The sequence below is a fragment of the Panthera pardus genome, unplaced genomic scaffold, assembly GCF_024362965.1.
Source record: "Panthera pardus isolate Hobbes unplaced genomic scaffold, ASM2436296v1 HiC_scaffold_21, whole genome shotgun sequence".
NCBI classification, from domain to species: Eukaryota; Metazoa; Chordata; class Mammalia; order Carnivora; family Felidae; genus Panthera; species Panthera pardus.
The window spans coordinates 50,272,970-50,290,658 of NW_026526777.1; the positions used below are offsets into that span (position 1 = coordinate 50,272,970).

At 44.9% G+C, this 17,689-nt stretch overlaps 1 protein-coding gene and 1 long non-coding RNA gene across 6 annotated transcripts in view; both read left to right on the forward strand.

The window, feature by feature from the left end:
• ASTN1 (astrotactin 1) overlaps nucleotides 1-17,689 on the forward strand; it is a 299,391-nt gene that overhangs the window by 231,853 nt on the left and 49,849 nt on the right. For 4 of the 5 annotated variants that reach the window (XM_053909243.1, XM_053909244.1, XM_053909245.1 and 1 more), the window contains one exon: nucleotides 1,690-1,878. The exons of the other annotated variant lie outside the window; for it this stretch is intronic. In XM_053909243.1, coding sequence (XP_053765218.1) covers nucleotides 1,690-1,878 — 189 coding nt within the window. The remainder of the gene's footprint in view (nucleotides 1-1,689; nucleotides 1,879-17,689) is intronic. 5 annotated transcript variants of the gene reach the window in all.
• Nucleotides 1,906-3,705, forward strand: LOC128778852 (uncharacterized). Its single transcript, XR_008424659.1, has 2 exons — nucleotides 1,906-2,362; nucleotides 3,508-3,705. It is a non-coding gene; the product is annotated as an uncharacterized LOC128778852 (long non-coding RNA).

Sequence of the window (17,689 nt, forward strand, 5' to 3'; positions counted from 1 at the left end):
CAAAACTCAGGACAAATTGAGCCAAAACACAACAGTGAGGTGCTCGTACAAGTGTCTTTACACTTTAGTGGTCAATGCCTTGAATCAAGTTTTTCCTAGCACTTAAGCTATTTGAATGTGTGATTTGCAGATGGGAAAACTGCTACAGACAAGGCCTTAATACAGGTGCGCACCTCCATTCCACGTCATCCCCTGGGACCAGGAGAACGTTACTCGCATTCTTTCTCCGAAGCTACCTAAAGAACGTGCCAGATGTGAACTTTATGCCATAGGGTCTTGTTTCTCTGTGTTGGGTGGAAAGGTAACTAGAGCCAGATGACATTGTTGGCACAGGAGGACAAGACAAGGAGAGACCTTTGGGTCAACAACAGAAAGGCAGAGTCTTAGCGCCAACAGGAGAGACGTAAAAGGTAGGAGACAGGTAGAGAAGCATAAAGAGGAAATGAGCCATATCCTCACGGAAGTAAAGCTTTACGTCTAGGGAAAGAAACTGCATTAAGGATGCAGAACATGTCCATAGGACGCAAGGGGGCCCAGAACTTTATTTTAACGTGAAAGAGTTCTTGGCAGGAAGGGATTGGGTTGGGGAATCTTCCTGAAGTAAACTCTACTGGTACAGAAAATCCTTGAAAGAACTAAGCTACTTTTCCTTCTCGGGAAATGTAGCAGTAGAGAATTTGGGCTGTTCACGTGCTGAGTTTGCACCCAGCACAGGTGCTATGCACATCAAGGGTTAACAGGGGGACATCTCTGTTGCCACATGCCTTTCAAAGCCACAGGTGGCATCACAGGTGATGTGGACTTCTGCACTAAGGGTCTTGAGCCTGGGCCGGGCTCGGCCTTGTCCTGTTAGGACACAGGTGTGTACAGAGGAAGTCAGACTAAAGCTGTCCAAGTTCAGAAGGCATTGGGTTTGGAAAATTTGTTGTGGGCTCTCTTTCTGACAGGTGCAATTCTCCTAAACAGGGAAAATGAATCTGTGGAGATGTGCTGGGGAGGAGGGTGGGGGGGGGGGGGACAGATCCTTTCCTCCATTTGGTATTTCCCTGTTTGTACACTTTGGATTTTCTGAAATAAATATGAATAGTGTATTAGGGACTTTCCTTACTCCTCTTCTTCCATTATCTTCCCATTACCAATGTCTGTGTCTGAAGGCAATATTCTGTCTCCAAAAACTCTTTTGGTCATTACCCACAGTTAGAATACATTTTTTTACACTGCGACCTTGTACATATGCACACCCCCACATACGCACAAAAGAAGTTTCATGAAACAGTACATCATCTTACGATGTGAAATGTTCTTCGCTGGTGTTTGTGTTTCTATTTTAGACTATGCTATTCTTTTTTTTTAAATGCTATTATTTGAGCTCACTAAATTAATTTGATGTCATGACTTGTGATTTGAAAAAGAAAACCCAAGATTGACTGAAGCAGGGCGTTAGATTTGGCAATGTAATGCCTGCATGAAGCTAACAGCATAACCAACTGCCTTGAAAAGATACTCATTTAGGGACTAAAGTGTCTGATGTAGCTAACTGGAGAAGTTCACCTGATACTTCAGCCAGCTCTCCAGCATCACTTTGGGCCACAGAGGTACTTCTGCTTTTGAGGCTGAATGGCCTGGGAATCCAGATGCTCCCCACCCTGTGAGACCTCACTCTTACTTTTGGGTGATGTTTCTCTGTAGCCCTCAGCAATGCGCTCCACTCCCTGGATGGAGCTACGTCTCGTGGGGATTTTGTGGCCCTGTTGGACCAGTTTGGCAACCACTACATCCAGGAAGCTATCTACGGCTTTGAGGAGTCCTGTTCCATATGGTACCCAAACAAGCAGGTGCAGCGGCGACTCTGGCTGGAATATGAAGACATCAGCAAAGGTGAGTGATGTGCTCACCAGCATATTCTACACCCTTGCAGGTACGGCTGTCTAGGTGCAAATCATGGGACCAAAATAAAGGAGTCTGTTGGCAAAGGACTAATTCAGATACTGTCTTGATGCTTTGCGCCCATCCTTAAAATTGCCAGGGTTGGGATGTTTGGGGAAACTTTAGATACAGGATGGGGTCAAAACTGTATGGTCACTTTGTGAGTTACCATGAAAAGAGTCCACTAAGGGTATTTACCAGGCCCTGTGCATTCATGGCAAGGGCAAAGTATTCGACTGTTCTCATGGAATGTGGGAGGAGCAAGAGAGTGTCGCAGTCTCCACCACTTTCTGCTTCTCACCCCATCCTGCCCTATCTTTAGGCCCATTTTTTCCCCACTGATTTGTGCTAAGAGGAAATCTCCATTGGCTCAAGTGTTTATAAATCTCTGAATAACAGCCTTACAAATAAATCCTTGTCTACTCTTGGATAGCCGGTTAGTATTCTGTCCAAGTAAGTATAAGAAATTGGAGTTATTCAAACCTTTTGAATTCACCTTCTGGTATGGGAGGAGTACTGGCTGGCAAATAATGTATTCTGATCAACCAAGACTGATGTAGAATCGCCATTCGTGGAATTTCTTCCGAGCTTAGTCTCATGGCATTCTGATGAGGCCGAGTTATAGATGTGTGAGTTGCTAAAGGGCAAGCCATGAAATTAGTGCAATGGAAACTCAAGAAGTAAGTCATCCTAAGATTTAATGATCAAGAGTCTCTCTGAAATGAGGGGACCCCTATGTCAGCAGTGCTGGACTGGGAAAATGTGCCCCCATGGCTGAGATGCTCTTCACTCTCTGAGCTCCATAGAAACTTCTATTTTGTCTCACTTGATGGGTAGCAGAGGCATGAGGGCCTCTCTTCCGGCTTATCCTTTTCTTCCAGAAGCAGTAAGAGGCTTGTGTCTGGGCTCCCAGTTGTTGCAGCCATTTCCCTCCAAGCCCTGATTCCTCTAAACCCAAGGACATAATCACAGGCTTCTAGTATCCTTTCAAACTTCAGTCTCCTAATACTGTTCTATTCCAATTTGCCAAGAAAGGAGTGTCATGTAAGCAAATGTAGATAAGACCAGTTCCAGCTGGCAAAGCTTTCTTACATTTCTATGCCAGAGCCTAATGATTGAACCAAAAGGCTAATTCCTTCCCTGCTTCTGTTTGCCAGTGGTTCAGGGATGGCCAGGTTCTATGACTACAGGGAAATGATCCTGACCTTCCCCTGTATTCCTGGTTCTGTTCTTTGCTTCTATACCGAGCACTGCAATGTCCTTGAAGTTAAACCCTGAGCCCAGGAGGGAGGTGTATCCATGACCTTGGCACTACACCTTCCCATCTTGATCTCAAGCCATTCTCAAGTTCATTTTGTCACAGTCCAACTGGTGACTCTAGTTCTCATAAGTATTATGTATACAATACCTTGCCTGTTATTGATCTCAGAAGATATTCAAACATTTTTGTATGTCTACTTTGATATCTCTCAGTTATCCATGGGTACCACCCCCCTCCCAAGTCTTACCTCTGCATCATAGAGTTTATCTCTTTTATTGTTTGGTCTGCTTACTACTCTTAAATATTTTTCTCCTCTGTAGGGACTAATTTCCTTTTCTTCCAAAAGAAGGATGCTCCTGATGAAGACTTATAAATACGTAAAACGAAGGAAGATTTTCTTCCACTTTTCTGCACTCTGAGAGGGTTGCTCCAGGATGGGATTTATACGCTAGGGGTGACGAGTGTTCTGAGAGGGCTGGACCTACCATGACATAAAAGTGCCATCTTCTTGGACTCGAGTCCCTTGATTATATGTTCTTGTCCACTCTAACTTTCAAAACCTTCTAGTGGAAAGGGATTCTCTATTGCTCACTTTTGCGCCTGTGATCAGATGCCTAAAATTGCTCACAGATTGAATAGGAAAGGAGATTTATTAGGAGTGAAACGAAATGGAAAATGCATAGGACTTAAGGGTTGGGTCTCTAGAATTCGTCAGGTGACTTTTGCTTCGTCAGTTAACGGCCCGGACCTCCCCTGTAATGCCCTCTGTGGTTCCTCCCAGCTCCGAGAGTGTATGGATCCTTACACGTTCCTCTTTATGTGAACAGCTTTCTCAGGTCAGACATTAGAATAAAGACTGCCCTCTTCTCTGTACAAATCACTGCACAGTTTCTCAAAGGTAGGTGTCATGCCTTATTCAACTTTAAATCCCCAGGGTCTGACACAGAGCCGGGCACATGGTAAGTCTCCAACAGTTGTTTACTGTGGTTGTTGTTAGTGGTGATGGAGGCAGTTATGGTGACAGCGGGTGGTGATGGCGGTGGCTGCGGCTGTGAGAATGGTAGGAAAAGCCCTTCTCATGCGGCAGCTTTCCAAGTGGGTTTTATTATAGACATGCAAAGTGCTCTAGTTCTGCCTGGCTGACGGAAACTCACAGATGGATATTTTTGGCCAGATCCTCAGAAGCCAGCCTTTCATTCATCACACACCTATTTGTCACACTACCGCTACATGGTGTGGCCACACCAATATTGAGGAGTATCTGTCTTTCAATAAGTCTGACTGAAACCTGTGAAAAATAAACTCCCACTTATTGTTCAGGATTAGCGTATCCTAATTTTTTTTTTTTACAGAGCAAATAAGGACTACCAGATGTTGAGTGAGTAGTTTGTATATCTCTTCTCTTCTTCCTCAGATTCTTTTTTGACTCTTCAGATTATTATTATTTGCTTTCAATCCCTGTCACCCTACAGAAATAGTGGAGAAGGAAATCAAGGGCTTCTCAGTCAGAGGTTTACTTTTCCATTCGGTGACCATTGTATCTATGTCAACTGAAGAATTTGTCCCTCTTGACCAGGTCTGTCATCTTGAAAATTCTCTCTTCCGTTCAAGTCCCTGATTCTATTCCCTCTAGATTCTCTTCATAAATCTTTGGCCTTTGTTTCTCAGCCTTTTTCCCCTTCCTCCTCTGAAGAAATTATTTACACCTTGCTTGTTTTCCAGAATTTCATCTTTAATGTTCATCTCTTCTTCCCCGTTGCTGGGTGATTCTCTTCTGTGTCTACCTTAGCCTACATCTCTGAGATTTTGAAACCTTGCCCTTGAGTGTTGAGCATTTCTACCTGGATATGCTCTAGGGACCTCAGCGGTCACCATCTCTTTTCTCTGTACCCACTAGTAGATTTGTGCACTGCAACGATGGGTCAAAATTCAAAGTGGGGAGTACGTCTAGATGCTCTCCTCCGTCCTCCACACTCACTCATTTACAAAGTTCTGTTCTTCTTACCACCCAAATACTTCTTCAACAGGTGTAGGTTCTCCTGTCCATGTCTCGAAGCCGTATGAGCTTATGGTATCAGCTCTCATAAGAAAAACTGAAATTGCGTCCTCACGTGTCTCCTTTTCTTCAGTTTCCTTCCACTCTAGTCCACTCAACATCATACTGTTATCTTCTTAAAATGCCACTTAATCATGAGACTCTTCAGCTTGAAGCTGTTCACTCACCCCTTGCTGCCTTCTCAACATGAGCATGACCTCACTCCTGGTATTAGTTCCCTTGGGCTGCGATAACAAATCACAAACTAAGTGGCTTAAAACAACATAAATTTATTCCCTGACTATTCTGGGGGCCAGAGGTTCAAACACAGTGTCAATAGGCCAAACTAAAGGTATCAGTAAGGTGGCTCCTTCCGGAGGCTCCAGGGGAGAATTCCTTCCTTGCCCCTTCCAGCTCCTCAAGACCACTGTATTCCCTGGTTTCTGGCCGTCTCCATCTTTAAGATGTGTCACTCCAATCTCTGAGTCACCTGGCTGTCTGCCAGGACTCCTACCTGCTTCTTCTTTCTTTTTTTTTTTTTTTTTAATTTTTTATGTTTATTTTTTATTTTTGAGAAAGAGAGAGACAGAGCACAAGCAGGAGAGGGGCAGAGAGAGAGGGAGACATAGAATATGAAGCAGGCTCCAGGCTCTGAGCTGTCAGCACAGAGCCCAACGCGGGGCTCGAACCCACAAACCGTGAGATCATTGGCGCTCAACCGACTGAGCCACCCAGGCGCCCCCTGCTTCTTCTTTCTTGTAAGGACCCTTTGGATTACATTGGGCCCATGCAGATAATCCAGGATAATCTCCCTATCTCAAGAGTCTTAATTTAAGCATATCAGCAAAGTCCCTCTTGCCATTCACAGGTGACAGTCACAAGTTCCGGGGATCAGGCCCTGGGCATCTTTGGGAGCCCTTTCCAACCTGCTACATCTCTGCCCTCTGCAGCTGCTGCATCACTGACCATTCCATGCCCCAAGTATCCTCCACTCTGATGATAACAAGGCTGCTCGCTCTCAATCCCAAACCCTTGCATTTGCTTCCAGACAGTGAAAGGCTTTAGAGGCTCCCTCCCTGCCCCAGTCCAAGGCCCTAGATATGTTTCTGTCTCACTCAGAAATTTTTTCTTGGGTCCCTGTCTTGTCTCCTCTTGGGGCTCCCTGTTTTTCTCCTTTCCCAGGTGTCCGTTCAGTTGTCTAATTTCTGGAAGGATCTCCCTCTCTCCTTAGCCCCTTAGGATCAGCAAATGAGTCTTTCCGGCTCTGAATTCTGTTTCTTGCTTTTGTTTTTTAATTGCCCTCTCCAGCTCTATAAATTGCCATTTGCAATTAAACGATACCCAGTCCCAGGCTCAGGCCCCAACTCTGGGTCCAGGGTCAGGGTTTGGAAGAGGGCTTGGAGCCTTTTCCACACGTCTGAGCCTGTGGGCGTGTGCTGCCTGTCTCACCTTGTCCTCTGTTCCACCTCCATTCCACAGTCCCCTCCTTCCTGCTCTCCCAGCTGACGGAAGCTCACGTGCCACCCCTCCCACCACCTCTTCCCAGATCCTCTGGGTGGAGTTCTTTGCTGCCTCTTAAAGCCTCTTGTATCCTATCCTATCCCCCGGCAGCACTCTTCTCATTTCTCTGTGTGGCCATTTCCCTGTAGGACTGTCTCCCGCGATAATGGATGGCACAGCACTTACCCTGTTTCTCTCTCTCTCTTTCTCTTTTTTTTTTTTTGGTTTAAAAAGATTATTTATTTAAAAAATCCAGAACGTATAAAACAGAATAAAGTGAAAAATAAATCTCCCTCCCACTCTTAGTTCCCAGTGTTCCAGTTCCACACCCCAGAGGCAGCCAGGCAACTGTTGCTAGTTTACTGTCTATCCATCCAGAGAGGTTCCAACCGTAGCCATTTGCAAGTGAACAAAGCAAATTGCAGAAGAGTAGATATATTAGGGTCTCATCCGTTTTAAAAATTATACATATAAATATATGCCAATACGCACTATATAAATATATATGTATAATCTTCTAATCTGTCACTAAATATGTATATGTGTATACAGTATGTCTATGTATATATATACCTACATAGAGAGAAACATATGTATATTATAATCTCAAAATAGCTTTGTGTGTGTGTGTGTGTGTGTGTGTGTGTGTGTGTATACACACATTATCTGTTTGCTCCAAGATTAGGGCTATGGGGTAGAGACTTTTATTTTTTGTACTAAAAAATTCTGTATTGCTTTTCCCACAATAAGCACGTGCCACTTTTTTTTAATGTTTATTTATTTTTGAGAGAGACAGAGCATGGACAGGGAAGGGGCAGAGAGAGAGAGGGAGACCCAGAATCCGAAGCAGGCTCCAGACTCTGAGCTGTCAGCACAGAGCTCGATACAGTGCTTGAACCCATGAGCCGAAGTCAGACGCTTAACTGACTGAGCCACCCAGGTGCCACAAGCATGTGCCACTTTTACAATAAAACTCTTTTAACACATGGGAAAAAATACATTCTGAAAAGTTTGTGTTACCGTGGAGCGGAGACTTACAAAGGTAACTTAAAAAACAAAACAAAACAAAACGTACAATTGTATCTACAGAGAGCTGAACTTGGGATAGAAATCTGGGAGGAAGTGCAAAACAATGTCATCATTTCCTTTTGGTATTTGACTCTGCATCCCTGACGCAGTGCCTGGCATATAATTAGCATTCACTGTTTTTGAAGGAATGAATCCTTTACTTTGTTCATACTTCAAAAGAAACCAGTAAAGAGTTACAGATATGTAGATTCCGGAGAAATGACCAAAGGAAAAAAAAAAGGAAAGAAAGAAAAGAGAGGAAAAAGAAAACATAGAATCTTCTTCAAATAAGAACTTCCAAGGGCTTAATTTTCATCCTCAAACTGACACACCCAGTACATTTTCTTTCTTTCTTTCTTTCTTTCTTTCTTTCTTTCTTTCTTTCTCTTTTCTTTTTTTTCTTTTTAATACTCCATTCAGGAGCGGATTTCCTCAGGGCTTTCTTCCTTTCCTTTTCCAATACCACTTCCATTGTTACTTAAGATCTGACCTTTGTCATTATCTTTTCTTGCCATTGCCTTTGGTGCATGCACATCAGTGGGGTTATCTGGGTTGACAGGTGGGAGTTAGGAAACTCTTCCTGTCTGCTGCACTTTCTAGTCCATAATCCACTGAATTTTTGTTGTTTATTTGTTTCTAGCCAGTTGCCTCCTCTCCGTGGGGAAAGCTAAGAAGAATAGCTTCTTCTTCTTCCATGATACGGAGCTGAGGGTTGTATTGGGGGTGGGGGTGTGGTGGAGAGTAAGGTGACTCTCTAGCTCCAAGTCTTAAGTCAGATTAGAGTCAAAGGAAGAAAAGTAAACCACCTACATGGCATTGTGTTTTTACCACACAGGATGCCACGTTTTCCACTTCCCATCGATTTGTTTTTGGGTGGATAGAGCCCGAGACAGACTCAGCTGGTCCCTTTCCCCAGAATAATGAACAGATGTCTGCCATGGCTGAAGCAGAAACAATAGCTGGATCGGCCGCCAGCCTTCTGATCCTGGTCTGTGAGTGCTGGTCAGCAGAGACCCAGGGTGGGACACGTGACGCTGGTGCACTTTGCAGGCTAACGTACATAATCGTGGTAAATGGCATGAAAACCTGATTAAGTTCAGGACGCGACATAGAAATCCAACAAAGAGCAATAAAACACGTTTCTATAATGCTTTATGCTTTACAACCCTAGGTTGCAAGCCAGTTCCAAAGGCTCTTTTTCTGCACGTTTACAACGATGAAGTTAGCGCTCAAGTGGCAAGGCAATTATGGCATATAGCTATTTTCTTTAAATGATTAATTAATTCGTTCCTCAAACATTTGCTGAGGGCCTGCTCCACGCAAAGCCCTGTAGTGAGCAGAGAGGGGATTTAGGTTTAGAGGAGACAGCTGTTCTATGGCTTTCCCAGGCAGACGGCCTGGTGAAGGTGCTGCTGAAGCTGAGCCTGGTGGTGTCATAAACAGAGGCTTTGAAAAGGAGCTAAGCTTTCCTAAACATATGGGTGAGGTTTAATTTGAATCTTCAAGTCCCCTAGGCTCTGATGCAGAGTCCAGAGTAAACTGGATCTTTAGGCTGCAGAAAGACACCACTGTGAATAATATTACCAAATAACATGTTATATAACTTTTCTCATTTAATCCCTAGGTCTTACCCTCCCCATTTTATAGATAAGGAAACCAAGTCTCCGAAAGCTTAAATAAATAACTTGCATGCAGTCACATAGCTAGTAAGTGGCAGAGTCAGGACACCTTCACCTCCTGACACAGACTGTGGGCAGCTGCATGCCATGTTGCCTGCCAATGGTACAAGAAGAGATTAAGGTGGGAAGTGTAGTGGACAAGATGGAGGTGGGGCCAGGACGTCATTGAAGCCAGGTCACTGGTCTAAGATGAGCTCGACAAGGCCAGATGTCAACCCTCGTTAGACTGCATAGTGGATCCGCTGCCTTTCACCTTGAGTTTTCTGGAGTTTTTGATTGTTGTGGGTTCGGGGGGCCATGAGCAATGGCACAGTGGCCGCAGCAGTTTTTTGTTTTCCTATATGGCGGCGTTTCTCAAAATTTATTGCGCAATATGTATCACCTGGGATCTTGTTAAAATGGGAATTCTGATCCGGTAGGTCGGGGTGGAGCCTGATATTCTGCATGTCCTGACAACTCTCACTTGATGCCAATGCTGCCTGGCCAAGGACCCGTTTTGAAGAGCAAGGTGATAGACTTGTCTCAAAGACCCAACAAGGAATGGGCTCCCCCACTGTCCTTGTTCGGCCTGTCCGGTGCAGGGGCTTTAATGATGGAGCCATGGCACAGTGGCCTCCAGGGGCCTATCCTGGTGTCATCCCCACAGAGGAGTGTCACAGATAAGAGGACTCGACTGAATGGTTTTCACTTTGGTCCAGGACTTTTCTCTGATTAAGCCATTGATCGATAGGCTTGTGTGCCGAACTGAACAGTCCTAAGCCCTCAGGTGCTAAAAGGAATTGGAAACATGCCAGTAATCAGGACTAAAGGTGATAAGCTGATTTTTCTAAATTTTGTACTATAGGCAACACTGTTCTCATCTTAATATCTCAAGCGTTTTCTAGGTATTTTTAAATTTAGTATTTATGAGGCCCCGGTTTTTTTCTTCTAGAATCCACAAATGGTTACAGAATTTCATAGTTTAACATTTCATAGTTTAACATTTAACATTTTCGTTAATGGGACAATTCTGGTAGTGATATCAAATTCCTTTCATATAATTATGGGCCTGACAATAGTGACATATTGTGCATACCTACAATTTAGTAGTTAATTATATAGTATTCTGGATTATTTTCTACTCCAAGCATGTAAGCTTTGCCCTCACAACTTGATTGATTGCTTCTTGGAAGAGGGCTTATTCATTCACTTAGTCAACACCTGATTTATCTAAACATTGGTCTAGGCACTGGGCATATAATGATGAATGACACAGAAAACTTTCCTGCTTTTGTGGAGCTTATATCCTACTGAAGAGAGACAGAGAGTGGCAGGTGACAAATAAATGAGAGCAATAATTCTAGATAGTGAGAGAGAGATATTATAAGGAAACTGAAACCAGGTGATGTGATAGAGATTGGCTGGAGGACTGGGGGCTGATGAAGATGGCGGCCACAGAAAGGCCTCAGTGATGATGATAAGGGCGTGAAGTTGAGCTGAGACCTGGAAAAGACAAGAAGGAGCTGGCCATGCAAAGACCTGGGACAGAACCATCCAGGCAGAAGAAATAGCAAATGCAAAGGCTTCATAATTTGTTTTTAAATTCTCATAGCTTCTAGCATAATGCTTCTAGGAGGGCATATGAAGTTACTTGGTAAATATCAGACTGATGATCAATATGACTGTGGAAAACAGAGGAGCCTGGATTCTCTGATGGAATATGAAGAGAAGAAGCTCCACTTCGAGCCCAACTTGTTCTGTTTCCTAGATTCAGCAAGCTGAGATGGGACCGGTATGTTTAGCCCATCCTCCTTATTTTGAAATTTTAATTCCAGTATAGTTAACATACAGTGTTATATTAGCCCATCCCGTGTTATCCAGCATGTAGATCAGTGCTCATGTGGGCTGGCTGTGGTAGTATAGACCAAGAGAAATAAGCATAAAGCACAATACATATATCTACCAGTATTTTGATTTCGATCTTAAGTTATGTGCTCCATTCCACAACTAATAGTTTAATCTCTGAAAAAAATGTCAGAAATAAATGTACAAGATAGATGATGATGCAAAGGGATATTCCACATCAAATGTGAAAATCTATGCTTGACCTCACTTGGGGTTTTCATGTTTTTGGGGATGAGTGCCTGTTTCTTAAGTAGTAATAGGTCTCTATCGCCCATCCGACTCTAAGGCAGTGTGTTGAGGGAAAAAGCACTGGGTAGGGAGTGAAGACCTACATTCTTGGTCTCAGCTGAACCATTAGCCAGCCTTGGCCTTGGGTAAATTACTTAACCCTCCTCAAAATAATCTCACCTGTATAATAACTACCTTGAATCAGGTGATACTTCTTAGAATTTCTCCTACTTCTAAGGTTCTGTGACTCTGTATACTCAGCCAGTGTTTTCTACTTCTGATAACAGAATGGAACATTTAATAATGCCTGGCTCATGGCTAAATAGGTTAATGCAACTGCTGTTACAATAAAAGGAGTTTTAGTGTAGTTGCTTTTGTAGTAAGTTCTAAAGTCAGACTGATTTCAATCAAAATTTTTATTAGCTGGGGCGCCTGGGTGGCTCAGTCAGGTAAGCATCTGACTTTGGCTCAGGTCATGGTCTCAAAGCTCATGGATTCGAGCCCTGTGTCGGGCTCTGTGCTGACAGTTCAGGGCCTGGAGAATGGAGCCTGCTTTACATTCTGTGTCTCCCTCTCTGTCTGCCCCTCCCCTGCTCTCTCTTGCTCTCTCTCTCTCAAAAATGAATAAACATTAAAATTTTTTTTTTTAATTTTTATTAGCTGTGACTCTTGAGAAGTTTCTTTAATGGCTGTGAGCCTCAGTTTCCATGTCTATAAAATAGGGCTATTAATACTTACGTTACAAGTGAGGATTGTGTAAAGATTGAACATAATAGTTATATATGCAGCACAATGTCTAGTATTCTGTAAGTGTTCAATTCAGTATAAGGCTTTTTATTATTACTATTATTAGAATTATTTTAATAAATTTGCAGCTCAGCTTTTTTTTTTCTTTTTGAACAAAATAGTAACTGATAAGAATTTCAAAGGGATATCAGTAAAACTTGCCCTGGGTAAATTCTGTGCTTCACAGAAACGCTGATGTATATTTTACAAGTCACCTACTCATCAGGCTCATGGAACAGGGGGCCCAAACCTTCCTTCCAAACATCAGGATCAGCATCACATCCTTTGGCAACTATTTTCAGTTCCAGTTGTAGCACTCCCCTGCTGGGAAAAGATCAGGAAATAAGCACAACTCTTTTTTTGGTGGGAGTAAGGGGTGGGGGCTGTGAGAATGTGCTCTCTGTGGAAAAGGATCCCTGGGGAGCCCTTTTTGATAAGCAGCCTGGGTGTTTCTGCCTTTTAAGTGCAAAGGAGCTGCCAGGTGCATTCCACAAAGGGAGAAAAATTCATGAATGTGTCCAGCTGTACCAGCCTTTCCTTTTACCTGTGATTCAAAGCCTCTGCCGTCTAGTTCCACTGCCTGCATACAGATGCAGACACTGATTCCTCTCGTGCCCCAGAGATGGGTCCCTGGCCTTATTTACAGCCAGAGTTCCAACGTAAGTGATGTTGGGGCTGAGAGAGAACTTGTTAGCAGTTCGGTGTTTTGTTAGACCCCTATCTTGGCCTGGTTTCCATTAACGGACGCTTTAGAGGAACATCTACGGATCTCTGGGTTCACCCCGCATGACTACCCCATCTCCAGCAATGTGTAACGCCACGCACAGCACCTAGCATCCAGTCGGTCAGTATTGGTGGAATGAATATAGGAGTGAATGCCATACTTTTTCTCTTCCTCTTCCCTTTCCAAGGGAAATGACAGCAGAATGGCTAAGATAACATCTCCTTGAACACCTTGCCCCGAAGCCCCCGGCACTAGTCCACCCTTTCATTGTCCCTTCCCCCTATCTCCAGGTTTGATTGTTTTGAGTGTGGGGTGGGGTGGGGATAATGTCATGTCCTGGGGTTTGGCATTAGAAGAATAGGCTGGACATTAAAATCAGGTGATCAGCACAAGGTAGGACTAGGATTAAATACTAGAAAGTGGAGTCAATCCGTGTGTGGACCTTCAGTTTGTGATTTATTATCCCCAATTTCTGTCTACCAGTTAATGTTCTAGGAGCCAATAGCAGCCTTTCTTTTACCACGTTTCCTGACATTTCTTTTATAAAGCAAGTAGGAAAGTTTTCTTGGGAAAAGGGCGGGATAGGTATTAGGTGCAGCACACAGCTTGTATTTAAAATGAAACACAAGACGTAAAACCATTTCGACCTAAACCAACAAATCAACAAGCCGTGTCCATCGGAGCTTCTCTGTGTGGCCACTAGCCATTTCTGGTTCGTTCCTAATCGCCATTCCTCTGTTGTTAGAGGATTCTTTCTGAATCTCACGGAACTCTTGGGAAGTTGGGTCAATTAGTAGAAGGTATAAATTAAAGAGAAAATTAAAAAGTACATAAGAAAAACTGATGTCAAAGAAATCATCAAGAAAGGGATCAGGTAAGTAAGTAATTGCAAAAAAAGTGGGAGTAGTCGACATCACGTTGAAACCTGGCCCCGGCTGCCAGCTAGCTACACTACAAAACCTAGATGATTAATGCTGCATCAGTCAAAGGCTCCAGAATATATCATCTCTATCTCCATTACTGATGAGAGGAAGATAGTTCTCTGATCAGATCAACGTCCCTCTTTTAAAAATTCCCACATGCACTTTGACTTTCCTGCCGATATGTTGCCGTCAGCAGAGTCCGTGACGTGTAGACCCCGGTTAGCCGCACGTTGAGGGAAGGCTGAGTTCCTTTGCAAGGTACGGATGTTTACCCATTCATGCAGAAATGTGCATTGAGTGTTTACTGTAGATCAGGCACAGTGGTAGGCATCAGTGGTTAATAAGAGAGGGCTCCTGACCCACTGTGGAATTCTAGATGCTGAAGGAAGGCCTATTTTCTCTGCCAGCCTTACCTTACCTCTTTCTCTTCCTGCAACTGGCTAGTCAGTATCTGTGGGACAGCATGCTTGAGCCCTCAGGGGGACCCACAGACGAGGCAAAGGAAGCCATCGCAAGGTCCAAAACACACTTTCCACCTTGGGAGTTTATCCTGTTCCTTGGAAGGTTTCTCGGGGGCAGGCTTATGCACATTCTGTCAACTTCCAAAGAGTCTGGGCTCATGGTGGCTGCCCACAGGAGGAATCTGGGACACACGGAAGGAGGGAAGCAAAGGGACCCGTGTGCAGAGCTTTACGTGCAAGACCCTTCACAACATCAAGCGTTTCTGGGGAGAGATGCTGCTGGGCTGGACTGGGCTGTGCCTGGGACATGTGGGATGCCCAGACCTTGCAGCTTTGGGAAGGCTGTCTGTTCGCTGAGGCGGAGAAGGGGTGGCGCCTGCCTACACAGGGTTCGTGCCTGCGTCACACCGGTCTTCCCCTAAAAACCAGTGTAATTAGACAGCGCGGCTAAATCATAACCACACGAGGCCCATAGACTTGATGACGTCCGGCAAGGGACAGTGGCCAGTCCACTTAGTTGGAACGTGATGTCAGCAAAGAGCCCTCAGTTTAAGGCAATTGCAAAACCAAGCAGGTTCAAAAACATTTTTGGCTTTGATGATTAAAAAAAAAAATGGTAACAAAGTAAGAAAGAAAAAGGCAAGTAGAAAGAAGCATTTCTTTCGCTCAGTTTCTTAGTAAATCTGCCAGGTAAAATACGTGCTTTGTAGGTGAAATGTGAGTGCCCGTGACAGGGAAAAACAACCTAATCGGGTAGACCAACAGCCTGGACTCCCTTGACACTTTTCTGTTTCCTTGGGGTTTTTCTTTAGTCAGGTTGATTCCACAGGGGCAGCTTATAAAGTCTCTCTTTGTGCGTGCCTTGGCTGCCCGTGCTGACTGCCAGGGCCCCTCCCGTCAATTTGTTACAAATCCAGTCGATTACTGTGGTAATTGGTTCTATATATATTGATGTGTTGGGGGCATTTATGGCTTTATGCATTTTTATTTGGTCTGCTTTGACTCCTCCCTTAGAGAGCAGGGACTCGGCCCGCTTCTTTGTGACTCCCCGTAGATGTTGCCTTAGCTTCTGCTCACCGTGGGTTCATCTTCAGTATTGATCACAGTAATGTGGACGAGGATATCCGGAGACGCCAGCCTCCAAGCTTTACTGGTCCCTGCCTTCTTTTACAGGGCTGAATATAAAGAAAAGATGTTATCCCTTCAAACTTTGCACAGTCTGTCTCGTCAAGGGTCATTAATATGTTGGAAGCTGGGTACATCACGTATCCTGCATTCTTCAGGCAGCCAAAGGGCATTAATAATCTAGAGATAAAAGCAAACTGGGGGGGGGGGGGTGCCTGGATGGCTCAGTCGTTTGAGCATCCAACTTCAGCTCAGACCATGATCTCGCGGTTCATGGGTTCAAGCCCTGCATCGGGCTCTGTGCTGACACTCAGAGCCTGGAGTCCGCTTCAGATTCTGTGTCTCCCTGGGAACATTGCCTGGTTCATCTAGAAAATCGTAAAATATTAAAACCACCAAGGCCCTGAGAAATCATTATAATGGTAACTTACAATTGTTAGTACTTCACATATACCATATTTCTCATCATTTTATGAAGGGAAGGGGTAGGTTATATATTATGACCCTTTTTGGTGAAGGGTCTCTTGTGAGTTGTTTTCAGTCCCTCTGAATTGTGAAACCACGAAAGGCCCCTTGCAGACCAGAGTTGCATCCCTTGGGGTATCTGCAAGGTGAATGTGTTGTCCCAGATCGCCCCGCCCTGGGTGCTGAACACTGGAAGCCTTCCTCCCCCAGGGACATCTGCCTGCTGACATGTACCCTTGCAGTAGGACTCTGCCGCCCCCCACTGGCCGTCTAGCACCCCTAATTCCAGAGGGGAGGACCTGAGGCCCATGATGTGAAGACACTAGGCTGTGGTCACACAGAGAGTGGCAGAACCCAGGCTTGGTCACTCATTGTCCCAGTCTCAACAGAGCTATGGCATCTGCTTCTCCATGTGCTGAAGCCCAGGAGGGCTCTGGACGCCGGTTCCACTGTCCCGGTGTTTCTCTTTGAATTTTCGATCCGCCATAATGCTGACCCAAGATGAGCGCCCCATCCCGTAAGGATGTCAGATCTGCCATGACATGATCTACTCCTAACAGTTTCCTTATGGCTGGGTGTTATTCGCATACTAGCAAACAAGATAAAATCCTTGCTCAGCCCAGCTCTTAGCTGGCCGTCCCACCCCTGGAGAGAGGGTTCCAGTCTACAAGTTAGCAAACACTCAGCACCTGCTGCTAAAAGTGTACTGAGTGCCAGGCCCTAAGCCAAGGGTTGAAAGTATGCTGGTGAATAAGAGCCAGGCCCTGCCCTCAAGTCATTCATAAAATACGTGGGAAGGTGTCCAGCAAACCTGAAGTTGTAATACTGTGATAAGAGCTGTAAGAGACCTGAGAACAGAAAGCACCGAAGAGGGCCTCCCGCTCCAGACTGGGGCAGGACTGAGAAAACCCTGCTGAAGGAGATGTTGCCTGGATGAAGAACTGAGGGTGAGTGGATGTTAGCAGGCAGGCTCTGGGTCAAGGACATTCTCAGTAGGAACAAAGCAAGGCACAGGAGACCCGGGGCCGGGGCGGGGGTCGGGGGGATGGAATTCAGGGGAAATGAGGCTAGAGAGAGGCCAAGGGACTGGTGTAAAGGGCCTGCTGGCCATCCCAGTTGCCTTAGTTTTACCTTAAAGGCATTTGAGAGTTATTGAAGGATTTCAGCAGAGAAAAGGTATGTTCCCAGGATGCTTTAGAAGCACACACCCGTTAACATCTTGGAGGATAAGTGAGAGATATAAAGCCTATAGATAGGATGGCCATCAGGAAAATTTTGGAGTAGACCAGTCCGAAGTGTGGAGGGTCTGGACTAAGGGGAAGAACAAGCATATGGTGGATGTGACAGTAATTTGGGAAATGTCCCCCAGAAGTGACTCTAGGGATGAAGAGGGTAAGGAGGGGGTAAATGGATGGAAGTAGAAAGCCCTGGGGCCCTGCAGTGATTTCCCTCATCGTGCAACAGCAAGAATTTAAAGCTCTTTGGCTCAGGGCGCCTGGGTGGCTCAGTCAGTTAAGCATTCGACTCTTGGTTTCAGCTCAGGTCATAATCTCACAGTTTGTGGGTTCAAGCCCCACCTCAGGCTGCACACCGACAGTGCAGAGCCTGCTTGGCAGTTCTCTCC